This window comes from Mauremys mutica, chromosome 1 (assembly GCF_020497125.1).
Source record: "Mauremys mutica isolate MM-2020 ecotype Southern chromosome 1, ASM2049712v1, whole genome shotgun sequence".
NCBI classification, from domain to species: domain Eukaryota; kingdom Metazoa; phylum Chordata; order Testudines; family Geoemydidae; genus Mauremys; species Mauremys mutica.
In genome coordinates this window covers 253,681,587-253,697,513 of record NC_059072.1, presented here as the reverse complement: position 1 = coordinate 253,697,513, position 15,927 = coordinate 253,681,587, and the positions used below count along the sequence as shown (strand labels likewise).

The following is a 15,927-nucleotide window of genomic DNA, read 5'->3' as shown; positions in this document are numbered from 1 at the left end:
ATGAGAAACTTAAAATATTGGCTTCTGCAGCTAACTCAGTCGTCTTCACCTTCATTTTCCTGTTTGTTCATAATCTGGAAAAGAAAATCAAGCTTTCCTGCTTTTTCAGGTTCCAAATGATTTCTCAATTTGGAATGAATTAGTCCAAAAGAAGAAAATATTCTTTTGGCAGAAGAAGCTACTGCTATTAAAAGTGAGATTATCACTTCAACAGTCTCTGAATCCACATGCTTAAATGACTTCCACCAGTTCACTGGTGTGACTTTCTTTAAAACATCATCGGCAAACATATATTTCTTGAATGGTTCACCCTTAGCTCTGAAGTTTATTATAGTTGGCATTATGGAGCGATGATTGCTGGATGTCCATGTCATAGCCAGTTCCTCTTCTTCGCAGTTAAGGTTTGATCCTGGTACCGAGTATTGAGAGTACGTACAAGAAAATGAGCTGGAGATGGTGCTTGTCCCATTTGGTTTTTTTTAATGCTTGTAATTTAATTTTGTCATTGCATATTTTCTCTTTTTAAGATCTCACTCAATTCCTTCCAAATGTCAATAGCATCAGCAATAAAACAGCTATTTCACTGCATTTTGTTCAAGGCTTCAGGGTATTAAGCATGTGTTCAACATTTCTCTTAAGCCCAATGATGAGAACTTTGGCTGTGACAGTGCCATCTATTTTTTTCATAAATTTGTTCACAAATGGTCATTGGGTTAGGCCAGTTCTTGATATAGTGCTCAGAACAGTCCACTACTGAGTTCCATTGCACGTCTTGTGGGAGAGTTAACTTGGTGGTTCTCACTTTTTTCAGAGCTGCTGCTGCAAAGTGGTTGTTATGGAAGTATTTTGCAATTTCAGTAACATTAGCCTTTATTTCTGGAACACTGAAGTCTTTGGCTAGGAGGTGCATCAAATGAGCACTGCACCAGTATGTTATTAGCTTGGGACTCTCTTCTAAATAATTTCTTCTCATCTTGGATACATTTGCATCATTGTCTGTGATCAAGCTGCGTACTGGACATTTGAATTTTTTTTCACAGTTTGTTATATCTTTTACTGCTACCTCTTGTAAGTATACTGCTGTGTGTGCATTTCCTGATGTATCAGTTGTTTCTGTAAGGAAGACATTTCTTTCTTCTGTTTTCACACAAGCACATAGAATAGGATCATTGTGGACATTACTCCACCCATCAAGACTCAGGTTAACAATTTTACCCTTTAGACCTTTTGCACGCTGCTCAATTTCTCTTTCATACACTTTATCCAGCAATTTCCCTGTGACATCTGCTCTGTTGGGTGGACTGTATCCTGGTCTTAATGACTGAACCATATTAATGAAGTGTGGGTTCTCAGTCATATGGAAAGGTGAGTTTGTTGCATAAACAAACCAGGCAATTTTTTAATCAATTACCTCTTTTTGTAATTGGCTTTGTCTTATCACAAACTATGGTTGTTTCTGGATGATGGAGATTTTTTTTCTTCTTGCAACAGGTGATATACTGTGGCTATGTGACATACATGATGTGACTGAAACACTATCATTGGCATATTACTCTGAAACTATAGAAAATGATGGTGATCTTGAAGGTGGATAGTCTTCAGAATCCTGTATGTTGAGGATGGATTCTCCGAAACAAAATAAGTCAATGTAGTTATTTAATTATTACCGCCATACTGCTGCTTTAGTATTACTCATTGCATTCACTGACACTCAGTACTACTTGAAAGGTGAAATTGTAAAAGGAAGATCTGCTTATTTCAGCTATCTATTTTTTATCACAACTGCATCTAAACTGATAATTGTTACTGTATGGTACTACATTTTTCTCCAATGTGGGAATTCAAGAATAGTCCAGAGGGACGACAGGCAATCCTTTAAGAAAGAAGTATGAAATAAAATTTTTTACCAACCTGAAGATCCTGCATGTTCAGACATGTTCCTTTCATCATCTTCAAAGCAACTTCCTCCTGAGAAGGAACACTTCTCATGATGTTGTTTCATTCGGGCAACCAGGCCTTGCATTTCTTTGTTGCACTGTTTGCATTTTTCATGCGTGCCTGTCTTACCCACAAGTAGAGGAATTTCATTAAAATATTCCCAAACTGGGTCTCTTTTAGAGCCTGCTGCCATTATAGGTTTTCCCTTCTAGTGAGAGAATGGTATGGTAGATCTCAAATCAATGAAGGCTACACTCAGAAAGACCTCAGGACTTCTGGAATATGCTGCTCAAACAGTTTCAGTTTTGTTTCTACTGCCTGTCCCTCCCTTCTCACATTTATCTTCAGACTTCTTCTCCTTGTCCAGATCTATTGTGCCCCCAACAATCTTCTATTCACTGAAATCTTTGAAACTTTGCACGTGTCGTCCTGCCCCCTGCTGCTTTACCCTGTCTCCACGGGGATGGGAGGGGGGAGAGGACACACAAAAGGGCTCAGGACAGTGCACATGCACGCGCACACACACGCACAGTGTGTCTCTGTCTCTCTCTGCCATGCTGTCTCCCCCTCCTCCATTCCTGCTGCCTTTTAGAGTGTGAGGCTACATTAACAACAGTGTGTTAACCCTTGAGGGCTCAGCCGAGTGCTAGTTCCTCATTTAGCAGTAAGGCATTCCCTGGGAAATATCCCACCCTCTGACTCCACCACCTCAACCAAGCTTCTCAGTCATCATTGCTGTGTACAGTATTAAATTGTTAAAATTGTGTGTGTGTGTAAGTTTTTTGTCTGTCGAAAAAATTTTCCCTGGAACCTAACCCCCACTATTTACATTAATTCTTATGGGGAAATTGGATTCACTTAACGTTGTTTCACTTAAAGTAGCATTTTTCAGGAATATAACTACAACATTAAGCGAAGAGTTACTGTACTTCCTGGTCCCAAAAAACAATGGAGGGTTGAGACCCATCCTAGATCTAAGGATCCTCAACAAATTTTGAAGGTAAAAAAATTCAAAGGTTTTTCAGCCCTTGACATCCAAGATATTTATTTCCATATAGTGTTCTATCCTTCCCATTTCTTCATTTTGCCTTAGGCCAAGAATATTTTCAATACAGGGTTCTCCCATTCAGTCTCTCCTCTGCTCCCAGAGTGTTCTCAAAAGTTCTGGCAGTGGTCATACCTATCTGCAGAGAAGCAATAGTAATATTTCTGTATCTTGATGATTGTCTGCTGAAGGGTCGATCTTATGATGAGACCTTGTTAGCCACTCAGAAGGCCATAGCACTGTTCCTCAAGCTAGGACTTCAGTTAAATATCCAATAGTCTACTTTAACCTGTGTAATTACTAGAATTCATAGGGGCGTCCGCAGATACAGTAACTGCCAAAGCCTACCTTCCAACACCCAGGTTTATGACACTATCGAATCTTATTCTCACAATGTAGGTCAGCCTGCAAACATCAGCCAGGAACTGCCTTCAACATTTGGGGCATATCTCAGCATGTACCTTCATAGTAAGCCATGCAAAATTGCATTTTCAATGCCTCCAACAGTGACTCAACCATCTACTTTCCAAACAAACAGTCTGGACGAACAGGTCTCAGTTCCACAATTCATAAAGGACTCCCTTGATTTGTGGAAAGATACTCCCACCCCCCACAATGTCTGTGCAGGATTTTTCTTTACCTAGCCACCTCCAACTGTTGTAATAACAGATGCATCTCTTTTGGGATAGGGAGTACACCTAGATACTTGTATTGCTATATACTCATCCCCACAAGACCACCCTACACATTAGCTTGCTGGAACTCAGCAGTCAGAAATGCCTGTCTCCATTTTATGCCATTGATCAGAGTCAGGTGCATTAAGAGCACGACAGACAATGTGGCCTGCATGTTTTATGTTGATGAGCAAAGAGGAGCGAGATCGCCTTCCATTTACTCTGAAGCTATAAGACTATGGAATTGGTGCATACTTAGTCATATCTACGTGTCTGCAGGGTACTTTTCTGGCATTCAGAACATCACAGTAGACTCTCTAAACAGAAGTTTTGCACAGGATTATGAATTGGAGCTAGACCCTTGGATTCTCAATTGCTTATTTTAGATTTGGGTCTTCTGTAGGGAGACCTCTTCATCATTACCATGAACAAGGAGTGCACTCAGTTGTGTTCAAGAGGGGGATTGGGTTGCCACTCCCTGGGGGATGCCTTTCTCCTGCTTTGGACACTGTGACTGTTATTTGCTTTTCTCCCAGGGCCTCTAATATTGAAAGTAGAGAACAAGACAGAAGAAGGCCAAGTTCATACTGATAGTCCCAATGTGGCCAAGACAGACATGGCTTCCTTACCTCATGCAGCTGGCAGATCATCAGGCAATTAGTCTCCCAGTCATTCCCCATCTCCTCTCTCTGGATGCTTGTCAAGTCCTTCATCTGAACCTCTGCGTTCTTTGCCTCAAAGCATAGCTCATCAGTGGTTCATAGGGATAGAATCAACCTGCTCTTTGCAGGTAAAAAGGGTACATTAAACAGCAGGAAGGAGTCTACACGCAATACCAACCTGCAAAAGTGTAATATATTTAGCCGTTGGTGTGTTCTGCAACATCTTTCACCTTTCATCTTTGCTATTGGTCTACATTCTGGAACTGAAGAACTTGGGGTTATCTCTGAGCTCTGTTAGAGTTCACTTGGCAGCTAGCATGACTTTCTCCATTCTCTGGCAGAAGGTTTCTTAGTGTTGACAATTCTCACCATAATCAGGGGAGCAAAAAGTCGGGGAAAACTCTTCCCTCAAATCAAACATCCTACTCTAGTTTGGGACCTTAGTGCTCAGGTGTGTATGAGACCTCCCTTTGATTCAGTGGTTCCCTCCCTGTTTACTACTGAACTTATTTATGAAGATGGCCTTGTTGGTAGCCATTATGTCTGTTCAAAGAGTTGGAGAGATAGGAGGTCCCTACAGGCAATCCCTGCCTTCACTGTATTTGTCAAAGATAAGTTTTTACTATAGCCACACCCAAAATTCTTAACTAAGTTGTCAGCTGAATTCTATATTAACTAGGTTATTCATATCCCAGTTTTCTTCCCCAAACCATATCTGGCCTGGGGGGATGCTGCATTGCAAAAGAGAGCATTAGTCTTTTACATGGCCAGAACGAAATCATTTAGGAAACTTCCCAGATTGTTTGTATCAATTTGCTGACAGATGTTAGGGAGCTACAGTTTCCAGACAAAGACTCTCTAGGTGGATATTTGGATGCATCATTTCTTATCAGTATAATGATATTCAACCTCTTCTTAGTACATTAGCCCATTCAGTGAGGTGTGTCTCTACCTTAGTAGTTTTTCTCAAGAATGTTTCCATCACTGAGATCTGAAGAGCTGCAACTTGAACCTCTATACACACTTTTTTCAAAGCACTCTGTAATAATCTGTAATTCAGCTGTGTATGTTGTGTCTGACTCTGCAATATTATTTCAGTATTGGACCTGACTCCAAAGCCCCCTCCTTTTCATGAGGATGCTGCTTGGTAGTCACCTGAAGTGGAGAACCCATAGGAACACTGCTCGAAGAAGGAAAGGTTACTCACCCTGTGCAGTAACTGTAGTTCTCCAAGATAGTGTGTGTCCCTATGAGTGCTCTACCTTTGCTTTGGGGTTTCCTTTATGAGACCTTGCAGTCAAGAAGGAACTGAGTGCAGTTCACCTGCACAGCTCCATATGAACTCAGTGCAGGTCATGAGGCCAAGTAGAGGGCATGTGCAAGCTGAACAGGCACTGCTACTGAAAATGTCCAATCCAAGATGTAGTCTTCTGAAGAGGAGTACCTATAGATAGGGCCCTACCAAATTCACAGCCAGGAAAAATGTGTCACAGACTGTGAAATCTGGTCTCCCGCTGTGAAATCTGGTCTTCTGTGTGCGTTTACCCTATACTGTACAGATTTCACAGAGGAGACCAGCGTTTCTCAGATTGGGGCTCTGACCCAAAAGGGAGTTGCAGGGGGGTTGCAAGGTTATTTTAGGGAGGTCGCAGTATTTCCACCCTCGCTTCTGCATTGTCTTTGGATCTGGGGGGCTGGAGATCCGCGGCTGTTAGCTGGGCACCCAGCTCTGAAGGCAGCGCCCCGCCAGCAGCAGCGCAGAAGTAAGGGTGGCAATAGTAAACCATGCCACCCTTACTTCTGCGCTACTGCCTTCAGAGCTGGGCAGGTGGAGAGTGGCAGCTGCTGACTGAGGGCCCAGCTCTGTAGGCAGCATCGCAGAAGTAAGGGTGGCAATACCATACCATGCAGTCCTTACTTCTGCTCTACTGTTGGCGTTGGCTCTGCCTTCAGCCGCTGCTCTCTAGCTTCCCAGCTCTGAAGGCAGCGCCGCTGCCAGTAGCAGCAAAGAAATAAGGGTAGCAGTACCGCAACCTTCCCTACAATAACCTTGCAACCACCCACAACTCCTTTATGGGTCTAGACTCCTACAATTACACCCCCATGAAATTTCAGATTTAAATAACTGAAATAATTAAATTTACAATTTTTAAAATCTGATGGCCATGAAATTGACCAAAATAGACCGTGAATTTGATAGGGCACTACCTATAGGGACACACATCTCAAACTACTGTTAGTGCACAGGGTGAGTAACCTCTCTCTTTGTATATAACTTCTGACATAGAAGAACGTGAAAGTCCTCCTATTTGTTCTTGGGGTGATTATAAACTCCCTCCTGCAGAACCTATAAAATGTATAGGAACAAAAGATTTTCAATTCGTCTGTATTGAAATCTGTCTGGAGAGAGAGTTTATGTTGAAGACTTCCCATGTGGATACTCATTATAATTGGTACTGCAGTTAATATCGTAGCAGCCAAAATTAGCAAAAGTTATTGCTGTACTTCTTTCTGTGCAAATTAAGACTCAATCTGAATTTAAAACTTTCAAGTTCTCAGACATCTGATTCTTACATAAGAAAAAATGATTTCATTTTCCTTTTAATTGGAGAAAAAGTCTGTATTCTGGTTGTTTTTGTAATGTGGAAATGGGTAAAGAAATTTGTTTCACTTCCAAACAAAACACAAAATTGCCTCTAGACTGAGCCTAACCATGGAAAAATTCAGCCCAGGAGCATATTCACCTGAAGCATATTCTCACCAGTAACTGCACACCGCACCATAGTAACTCTAGCTCAGGAACCAATCCATGCAACAAACCTCGATGCCAACTCTGCCCACATATCTACACCAGCAACACCATCACAGGACCAAACCAGATCAGCCACAACATCACCGGTTCATTCACCTGCACTTCCACCAATGTAATATATGCCATCATATGCCAGCAATGCCCCTCTGCTATGTACATCGGCCAAACTGGACAGTCTCTAAGGAAAAGGATAAATGGACACAAATCAGACATTAGTAATGGCAATATACAAAAACCTGTAGGAGAACATTTCAACCTCCCTGGCCACACAATAGCAGATCTTAAGGTGGCCATCCTACAGCAAAAAAACTTTAGGACCAGACTTCAAAGAGAAACTGCTGAGCTCCAGTTCATCTGCAAATTTGACACCATCAGCTCAGGACTAAACAAAGACTGTGAATGGCTTGCCAATTACAGAACCAGTTTCTCCTCCCTTGGTTTTCACACCTCAACTGCTAGAACAGGGCCTCATCCACCCTGATTGATCTAACCTCGTTATCTCTAGCTTGCTTCTTGCTTGCTTATATATACCTGCCCCAGGAAATTTCCACCACTTGCATCCGAAGAAGTGGGTATTCACCCACGAAAGCTCATGCTGCAAAACGTCTGTTAGTCTATAAGGTGCCACAGGATTCTTTGCTGCTTTTAGAGAACCAGACTAACACGGCTACCCCTCTGATACTAGCTTTTCCAGGAGGTTTTGAATATTTGGACATAGGGATTATAATGTGAGTTCTGTTGTAATTTTACTGAATTTACCCAGGTACCTTTTATAATAAATATGAGTTTTTTATAAATTTGTAAAATTGCACTGCCTAATGCACAAACCATACTGTTGTGTATCAACGGAAAATGTGTAGTTTCACCCTTGAAATAAATGTTTCCAAAATAGGCCAGGTATTGTACGTGGATATACGTTTTTCTGCAAATTTTACCCTAAACCCCATTTTCTAAAGCATCTTACTCATTTAGGCCCTCATCCCCATCAATGGGATTGTGGCTTCTAAGTGCCTACATTCCTTTTGAAGGTGAGATTTAGGCTTCTGAGTCAGTTAGGCATTGCAATGCTGAGTGCAGCCACACCTGAATACCTTTAAAAATCTGGGCCTTAAGCTAAATCCTCTTGACTGCTAGGCACTTTTGAAATTATCTGTAGTGTATATACTCACTGGAGGTTCAGTTGTTTTAACACCTGTGGTTTCATAACACGCAATTTGCTGTAATGAGTAAGGTCTTTGGCTTGAAATAATCTTGCAAATAGTTTTAGTTTAATTGTGTTAGTATGGAAATATCTGAATTAAACTGCCAAATCACACCACATATGAGATTTTACTTTCACTAGCGTAGATAGTAAATTCCATAAATTTTTTTGAGACTTTTTGTGTGTGATTTAATATAATGCCAACTCCCTAGTTTTCCAGTTGATATAAAAACTTTTGTTTTTTGAGACCACACACTAAAAAGCAGTATAAAAATGTATTAAAATTCAGTGGATGGCATTTTTAATGCCAAATGTTGCATCATAAAATACATTTGAATATGAAATACAGTTAAAATAAAACCCCTTTTCTTTCTGAAGGTGGAGAGACAGAGAAGACTTGAAAGAATAAAGCAAAAACAGTCTCAGCTACAAGAACTTATTCTACAGGTACAGTCAAGGTACTCTTGTCTGTAGGGCAAGGTAACTTGTATTTGTATACCAGTTTTTCTTACACATATTAAAAACAAAAGATCTAGCAGGAGATTGAAGAATACACACACAATGTGAATTTAGCACTGTAGCCAAGACTGTTGTGCTGTAGGAGAAGTTGACAAGAACCCAGTGTTCCATGTTAAATTCCATGGCAGCTTCAAGTGCATTTAAACTAAGGTTTTGTTGACAATGACAATATAACCTGTTCTTATATTCCTTGAATTTTGACATTCAATTCAGATCTCAGATTTGAAATGTTTCTTTATTTTACAGCTGTTCTCAGATGTGTATATTTTATTTTTAATGAGTACTGGCACTTTATTTTCTGTGATTCGTGACCTGAGAATACAGCCATGCCACCAAATTTGTCTGCCGAATATATTACACTAAAAAATTAAGTTTTGAGTCCTCATGTTTGGAAAAATAACTTTCGGTATGTGAACCAGTTCCATGTTGAAACACTAGCTCTAAAAGATGTGAGATACATCCCTGTTCATCTCAGTGGAGTAACTCTGAAATGTAATTAGGTGAATTTAAAAGCCAAATTTAAATTCTTTCATTGCTGATCACTTTAGCAGAAAGATCTAGCTAATGTTCTTCTTCAAGTAGTGTTCCTATGGGTGCTCCACCACATGTGCAGGCCTAATGGATGCTGCTACTGAAGTTTTCCAATCAGCAGCACAGGGGCACAAGCACACCTACAGTGGAGCACCCATAGGGACATGCATCTCAAAGAACCGTCATTACTTCACAAGGTGAATAACTACTACTATTTACTGTTGTAGGTGGCAGGAAGGAGAAGTTAGTATGGAGTCTGGTGTGTCAGGAATTGGGAGTTCATACTCATTTTTTTTGAAGAAGTTTTATCACCACGCCTCCTACATTGTCAGAAGCCACAACTGCCCCTCAGTAGTGGTTAAAACCTCCAGTTTTCCCCAAACTTTTGTGCATTTTTCAGTGCATAATTCTGTGACACCTTTACAAATTAAAATCTGAGGGCATTCTGAACGTGGTTTGTCTTTGTGTGCACTTACAGTTGAAAATATTGTTAGTAGGCATGATCAGGTTTGTAGTGTAGACATAACTTTAGGCTAAAGGTTGAGAAAGAAAACTGACCGTATTGCCACAAATGCTGGTGTGAGCTGGTTGGAAAATGGCAGCTTTCTGTGGAAAATTTAGTTTAGTCGAAAATCTAATTTTCTATTGGAAGATTTTCAGCCAGCCCTAGTGTTGGGTTATGGCAGAGTTTCTCAAATTCATTGCACCGCAACCCCCTTCTGACAACAAAAATGACTACATGACCCCAGGAGGGGAGACAGAAGCCTGAGCCCACCAAAGCCCCACCACCCCGGGCAGGGGAACCAAAGCCAAAACCTGAGCCCGTCACCCAGAGCTGAAGCCCTTTGGCTTCGGCCCCAGGCATTGGGGCTCAAGCTTTGGCCCTGGGCCCCAACAAGTCTAATGCCAGCCCTGGCGACCCCATTACAATGGGGCCGTAACACACTTTGGGGTCCTGACCTACAGTTTGAGATCTGCTGGGTTATGGTATCCTTGACTTGTGTTCAATGTTTAGTAACATTAAAGAAGTGGAGGAACATTTACATGATAAATGTCTGCTTCTTAAGTTTCAAAATATTTTCATTAAAGTAAACTGGTTAATTCCAAATGTATTTTTGTATTTTGTATATTTCAGTAATTTACAAGTTTGGGAAGAGTTGACAGTGTCAAGTTGATAGGACTTCAGTATTTCTTTTAAATACTGAGATTCCTAGTTCTGCTTTAGTTTCTTCAGACACACCTCAAATATATACATTTTTAATAAGAGAATAACAAAGAAGAAATAATTGTTGAATATGTGTAGTTTTGTAAGCCACTATTACTTTTTGCAGCAAATTGCCTTCAAGAACCTCGTTCAACGAAATCGTCAAACAGAACAACAGGCAAACCGACCACCGCCTTCCAATTCTGTCATACATCTGCCATTTATCATTGTGAACACCAGCAAGAAGACCGTGATCGATTGTAGTATTTCAAATGACAAGTAGGTTGTTCATGAATTTTTTAAGTACCTCATGAGAAGCAGGAAGCCTGCTAAACAATCAGTGGGGCCACTGGACTATCGAGGTGCTAAAGGAACACTCATGGAAGAAAAGGTCGTTGCGGAGACGCTAAGTGAATTCTTTGCATCAGTCTTCACTGCAGAGGATGTGAGGGAGATTCCCATACCTGAGCCAGTCTTTTTAGGTGACAGCTCTGAGGAACTGTCCCAGATTGAGGTGTCAGTAGAGGAGGTTTTGGAACAAATTGATACATTAAAGAATAATAAGTCACAAGGATCAGATGGTATTCACCCAAGAGTTCTGAAGGAACTCAAATATGAAAGTGCAGAACTACTACCTGTGGTATGTAACTTATCATTAAAATCAGCTTCTGTACCAGATAACTGGAGGATAGCTAATGTGATACCAATTTTTTAAAAAGGCACCAGAGGTGAACCTGGCATTTGCGGGACAGTAAGCCTAACTTCGGTACCAGGCAAATTGGTTGAAACTATGGTAAAGAACATAATTATCAGATACACAGATGAACACAATTTGCTGGGGAAGAGTCAACACAGCTTTTATAAAGGGAAATCATGCCTCACCAATATATTAGAATTCTTTGAGGAGGTTAACAAACGTGGACAAAAGTGATCCAGAGGGAATAGTGTACTTAGGCTTTCAGAAAGCCTGTGACAAGGTCTCTCACCAAAGGCTCTTAAGGAAACTTAGCAGTCATAGGATATGGTCATCTTGTGGACCAGTAGCTGGTTAAAAGACAGGAGACAAAGAGTAGGAATAAATGGTCAGTTTTCACAGTGCAGAGAGGAGCCATACTGGGACTAGTGCTGTTCAACATATTCATAAATGATCTGGAAAAAAGGGTAAACATTGTGGTGGCAGAGTCCATAAAATCATAAATGGTGTGGAGAAAGTGAATAAGGAAGTGTTATTTGCCCCCTTCACATAATGCAAGAACCAGAGTTCCTGATGAAATTAATAGGCAGGAGGTGTAAAACAAACAAATGGAAGTACTTCTTCATATAACACAGCCAACCTGTGGAACTTGTTGCCAAGGGATGTTTTAAAGGCCAAAACTATAACTGGATTAAAAAAAATTAGATAAATTCATGTATAATAGGTAAGGCTACGTTTTAGTCATGAGTATTTTTAATAAAAGTCATGGACAGGTCATGGGCAATAAACATGGGCAACATCCCTCAGCTCCTAGATGGAGGTGCAGCCACACAGCTCTGTGTGCTGCCTCTGCCCTAAGCACCAGCTTCTATTGGTCAGGAACCACAGCCAATGGGAGCTGCAGGGGCGGTGCTTGCAGGAAGAGGCAGCACACAAAGCCCCCCCGGCGGAGCCTCCACCTAGGAGCTGAACGATGTCGCCGCTGCCAGGAAGTACCCCCCAGGTAAGTGCTGCCCAGAGCCTTCTCCCATGCCCCAGCTATGAGTCCCCTCCCACACCCAAACTCCTGCTGCTGCTGTGGGAGGGGAGTGCAGTGGCCCGAGACTGTCCCAGCAGTGGCCAGTGCAAAAGTCCCAGAGGTCCCAGAAAGTCATCTCCATGATAAACTCGCAGCCTTAATCATAGGTCCATCAATGGCTATTAGCCAAGATGATCGGGGTGCAGCTCCATTCTCTGAGTGTCCATAAACCTCTCATTTTCAGATGCTGGGAGTGGATGACGGGATGGATCACTTGATGATTTCCCTGTTCTGTTTATTCCCTTTGAAGCATCTGGCATTGGCCACTGTTGAAAAATGGGATACTGAGCTAGATGGACCATTGGTCTGATCCAGTATGGTCATTCTTGTGTTCTTATGGGTCTGCAGCTAAATCTGTTAATGGTTTGGGCAACATGCAACCTTTTCATTATTTGTCTCTTATATAGTTAAGAGGTATGAATTTTGAGACATTGGAATTGCTCACTAGAACAAAATATGAAGGCTACATAAGTTGTAATGGCCATGTTTTCATTTTCTTGAAGTACCACACTCTGTTGGAAATGTTTTGGAAAAATTAGTGCAAGTAATTCAAGCTGATTGAATTTCTCGCCTCCAGGTTTGAATATCTATTTAATTTTGACAATACTTTTGAAATTCATGATGATATAGAAGTATTAAAGCGAATGGGAATGGCTTGTGGGCTAGAATCTGGAAGCTGTTCAGCAGAGGACCTAAAAATTGCCAGGAGTTTGGTTCCTAAAGCTCTGGAACCATATGTGACAGGTTAGTTACTCAAAGTAAGATACTTCTCCTGTTTTTCTCTTTGAAATAGGACTTGAGGAAAAACTGGTTGAACTAGAACTCTGACTTAACCCATCTATAAAATGTTTAGTTGTCTAACTTTTCATTAGCCAACAGTGTACATATTTAACTTGTTCTTAAATGTGTATGTTTGTTGTAGTAGGATGTAAGTGGTAAGAACAAGACTGAATTTTTTTCCTTTTTCAAGTGGTTGTTCTTATGTGTACTACACTTCAGGATGCACATGTGCCCAGGTCTGAAGATTTTTCTCTAGCAGGGTCTGTCTGGTCATTGTGTGTGCCCTCACTCTCCTGCTCGTCACTCGAGAAGAAAAAGGGAGCTGCCGGACTGCCGCTGTCTTAGTTCTTCCTTTCATTGATGGTTGTGGATGGGGCTTCACAGTTTGTGCCGACTTCTTCAGCTTCTCTTCGTAAATAGTTAAAAAAAAAATTTATAGTGTTATAGCAGAGTGACAGTTCTGATATATAGTTAATGTTAAGATCAGCTTTCTGTTTAAAGTCTATTTATTCTAGGGGTTATAAAAGCCATAGTTAATGAGATTGCCTTGAAATTTGTTATGCTTCATAAAGGTAGGGTTACAGTCAGTGACTGAAATTTGGGGTCACCTGACCAGAGGGTTCCAGAGATATAGCACTAGGGGAAAAAAACAGCTTGTTTAAAAATTGACACATTCTAAAAATTGAGATTGAACCAGGGCTCAGATCATTGCACCAGGTACTCAGATGCTCAAAGGTTACCCCAACAGAATGCATGGTACCCACCACCCTTTTGGGGGAAATCAAATTAAAATGTTACTTGAAAAAGGTTGCTTTTCCAGTTAGGCATGCTAAGGCTCACATGCCTAATGGTTTATGCTGAACAAGTACAGAGAGAGGGTATCTGGAAAACTACCTCTACATAGAATCACAGAAATGTATGCGTGGAAGGGATCTCAATAGGTCATCTAGTCCAGTCCCCTGCACTGAGGCAAGACTAAGAATTATCTAGACCAGTGATGGGCAGCCTGCGGCCCGTCAGGGTAATCCGCTGGCAGGCCACCAGACTGTTTATTTACATTTGCACGGCTGCCCGCAGCTCCCAGTGGCCGCAGTTCGCGTTCCTGACCAATGAGAGCTGTGGGAAGCAGCTTGGGCCACAGGTTGCCCAGCACTGGTTTAGACCAACCCTGACAAGTGTTTGTCTAACCTATTCTTAAAAACCTCCAATTAGGGAGATTGTGGAATCTCCACAGGTAATTTGTTCCAATGTTTAACTACCTTTAACCGTTAAGAAGTTTTTTGTAATGTCTAACCTAAATCTCCCTTGCTGCAATTTGAGCCCATTACCTCTGGTCCTGTGCTCAGTGTATAAGGAGAACAATTTATTACCTTCATCTTTATAACAACCTATTACCTACTTGAAGAATGTTATGTCACCACTCAGTCTTCTCATCTCCAGGCTAAACAATCCTTTTTTTTTTTTCCCCCTCAATCTTTCCTCATAGGTCTCATTTTCTAAACCTTTAATCATTTTTTTTGCTCTACTCTCAGCTTCCTCCAATTTGTCTACATCTTTCCCGAAGTGTGGTGCCCAGAACTGGACACAATACTCCAGTTGAGGCCTTATCAGTGCTGAGTAGAGTAAAATAATTACTTCTTTTATTTTGCTTCCAAGACAGCCTGGAATGTTTACTTTTTTGGGAACAGTATTATATTGCTGACTCATTTAGTTTGTGATCCACAATAAACCCAAGATCCTTTTCTGCAGTACTCCTTCACAGGCAGTCATTTCCCATTTTGTATTTGTGCAGTTAATTATTCCTTCATAAGTGTAGTACCTTACATTTGTCCTTACTGAATTTCATCTTATTTATTTCAGACCATTTCTCCAGTTTGTCCAGATCATTTTGAATTCTAATGCTGTCCTCCAAGCCCTCCCAGCTTGGTATCATCGCCAAACTTATAAGTGTACTCTCTATGGTAGTATTCAAATCATTTATCAAGATTTTGAATTGAACAGACCCAGGACAGATCCCTGTGGGAAAACATTGAATATGCCTTCCAGCTTGATTGAGAACCATTGATAACTACTCTGAGTACAATTTCCATCCAGCTGTGCACCCATCTTATGGTAGGCTTGTCTAGGCTGTATTTCCCTAGTTTGCTTATGAGAAGGTCATGTGAGACTGTATCAGAAGCCTTACTAAAGTAGAGAGATATCCCATATACTGCTTTCCCCCCCATCCACAAGGCTTTGTTACCCTGTCAAAGAAGGATGTTAGATTGGTTTGACATGATTTTTCTTGACAAATCCATATTTACTATTTCTACTCATCTTATTATCTTATAGGTGCTTATAAATTGATTGTTTGTTTTCTTCATTATCTTTCTGGGTACCAAAGTTAAGCTGTTTAGTCTGTAGTTCCATGGGTTGTCCTTATTTCCCTTTTATAGATGGGTATTATATTTGCCCCTTTTCAGTCCTCTGGAATCTCTCTTGTCCTCCACCAGTTCTCAAAGATAATCACTAGCAGCTTAGAGATATTTCTCCAGCCAGTTCCTTAAGTATTCTAGGATGTATTTCATCAGGCCCTGCTGACTTTAAGACATCTGACTTGTCTAAGTAATTCTTTACTTGTTCTTTCTCTATTTTAACCTCAGATCCTACCCGATTTACATTGATGTTCATTATGGTAGTCGTCCAATGACTGCTTTTTGTTGAAAACTGAAACAAGGCATTATTTTTTTTCAGCCATTGCTGTGTTCTTCTGTGACTGTCTTTGCCTCCTCATAGAGTAATGGGCCTTG

At 40.9% G+C, this 15,927-nt stretch overlaps 1 protein-coding gene across 4 annotated transcripts in view; it reads left to right on the top strand.

The window, feature by feature from the left end:
* The window catches only part of TFDP1 (transcription factor Dp-1), a 118,844-nt gene that overhangs the window by 71,335 nt on the left and 31,582 nt on the right, over positions 1-15,927 (top strand). For all 4 annotated transcript variants that reach the window (XM_045007330.1, XM_045007313.1, XM_045007320.1 and 1 more), the window contains exons 8-10: positions 8,711-8,779; positions 10,714-10,865; positions 12,936-13,102. In XM_045007330.1, the coding sequence (XP_044863265.1) occupies positions 8,711-8,779; positions 10,714-10,865; positions 12,936-13,102 (388 nt within the window). The remainder of the gene's footprint in view (positions 1-8,710; positions 8,780-10,713; positions 10,866-12,935; positions 13,103-15,927) is intronic.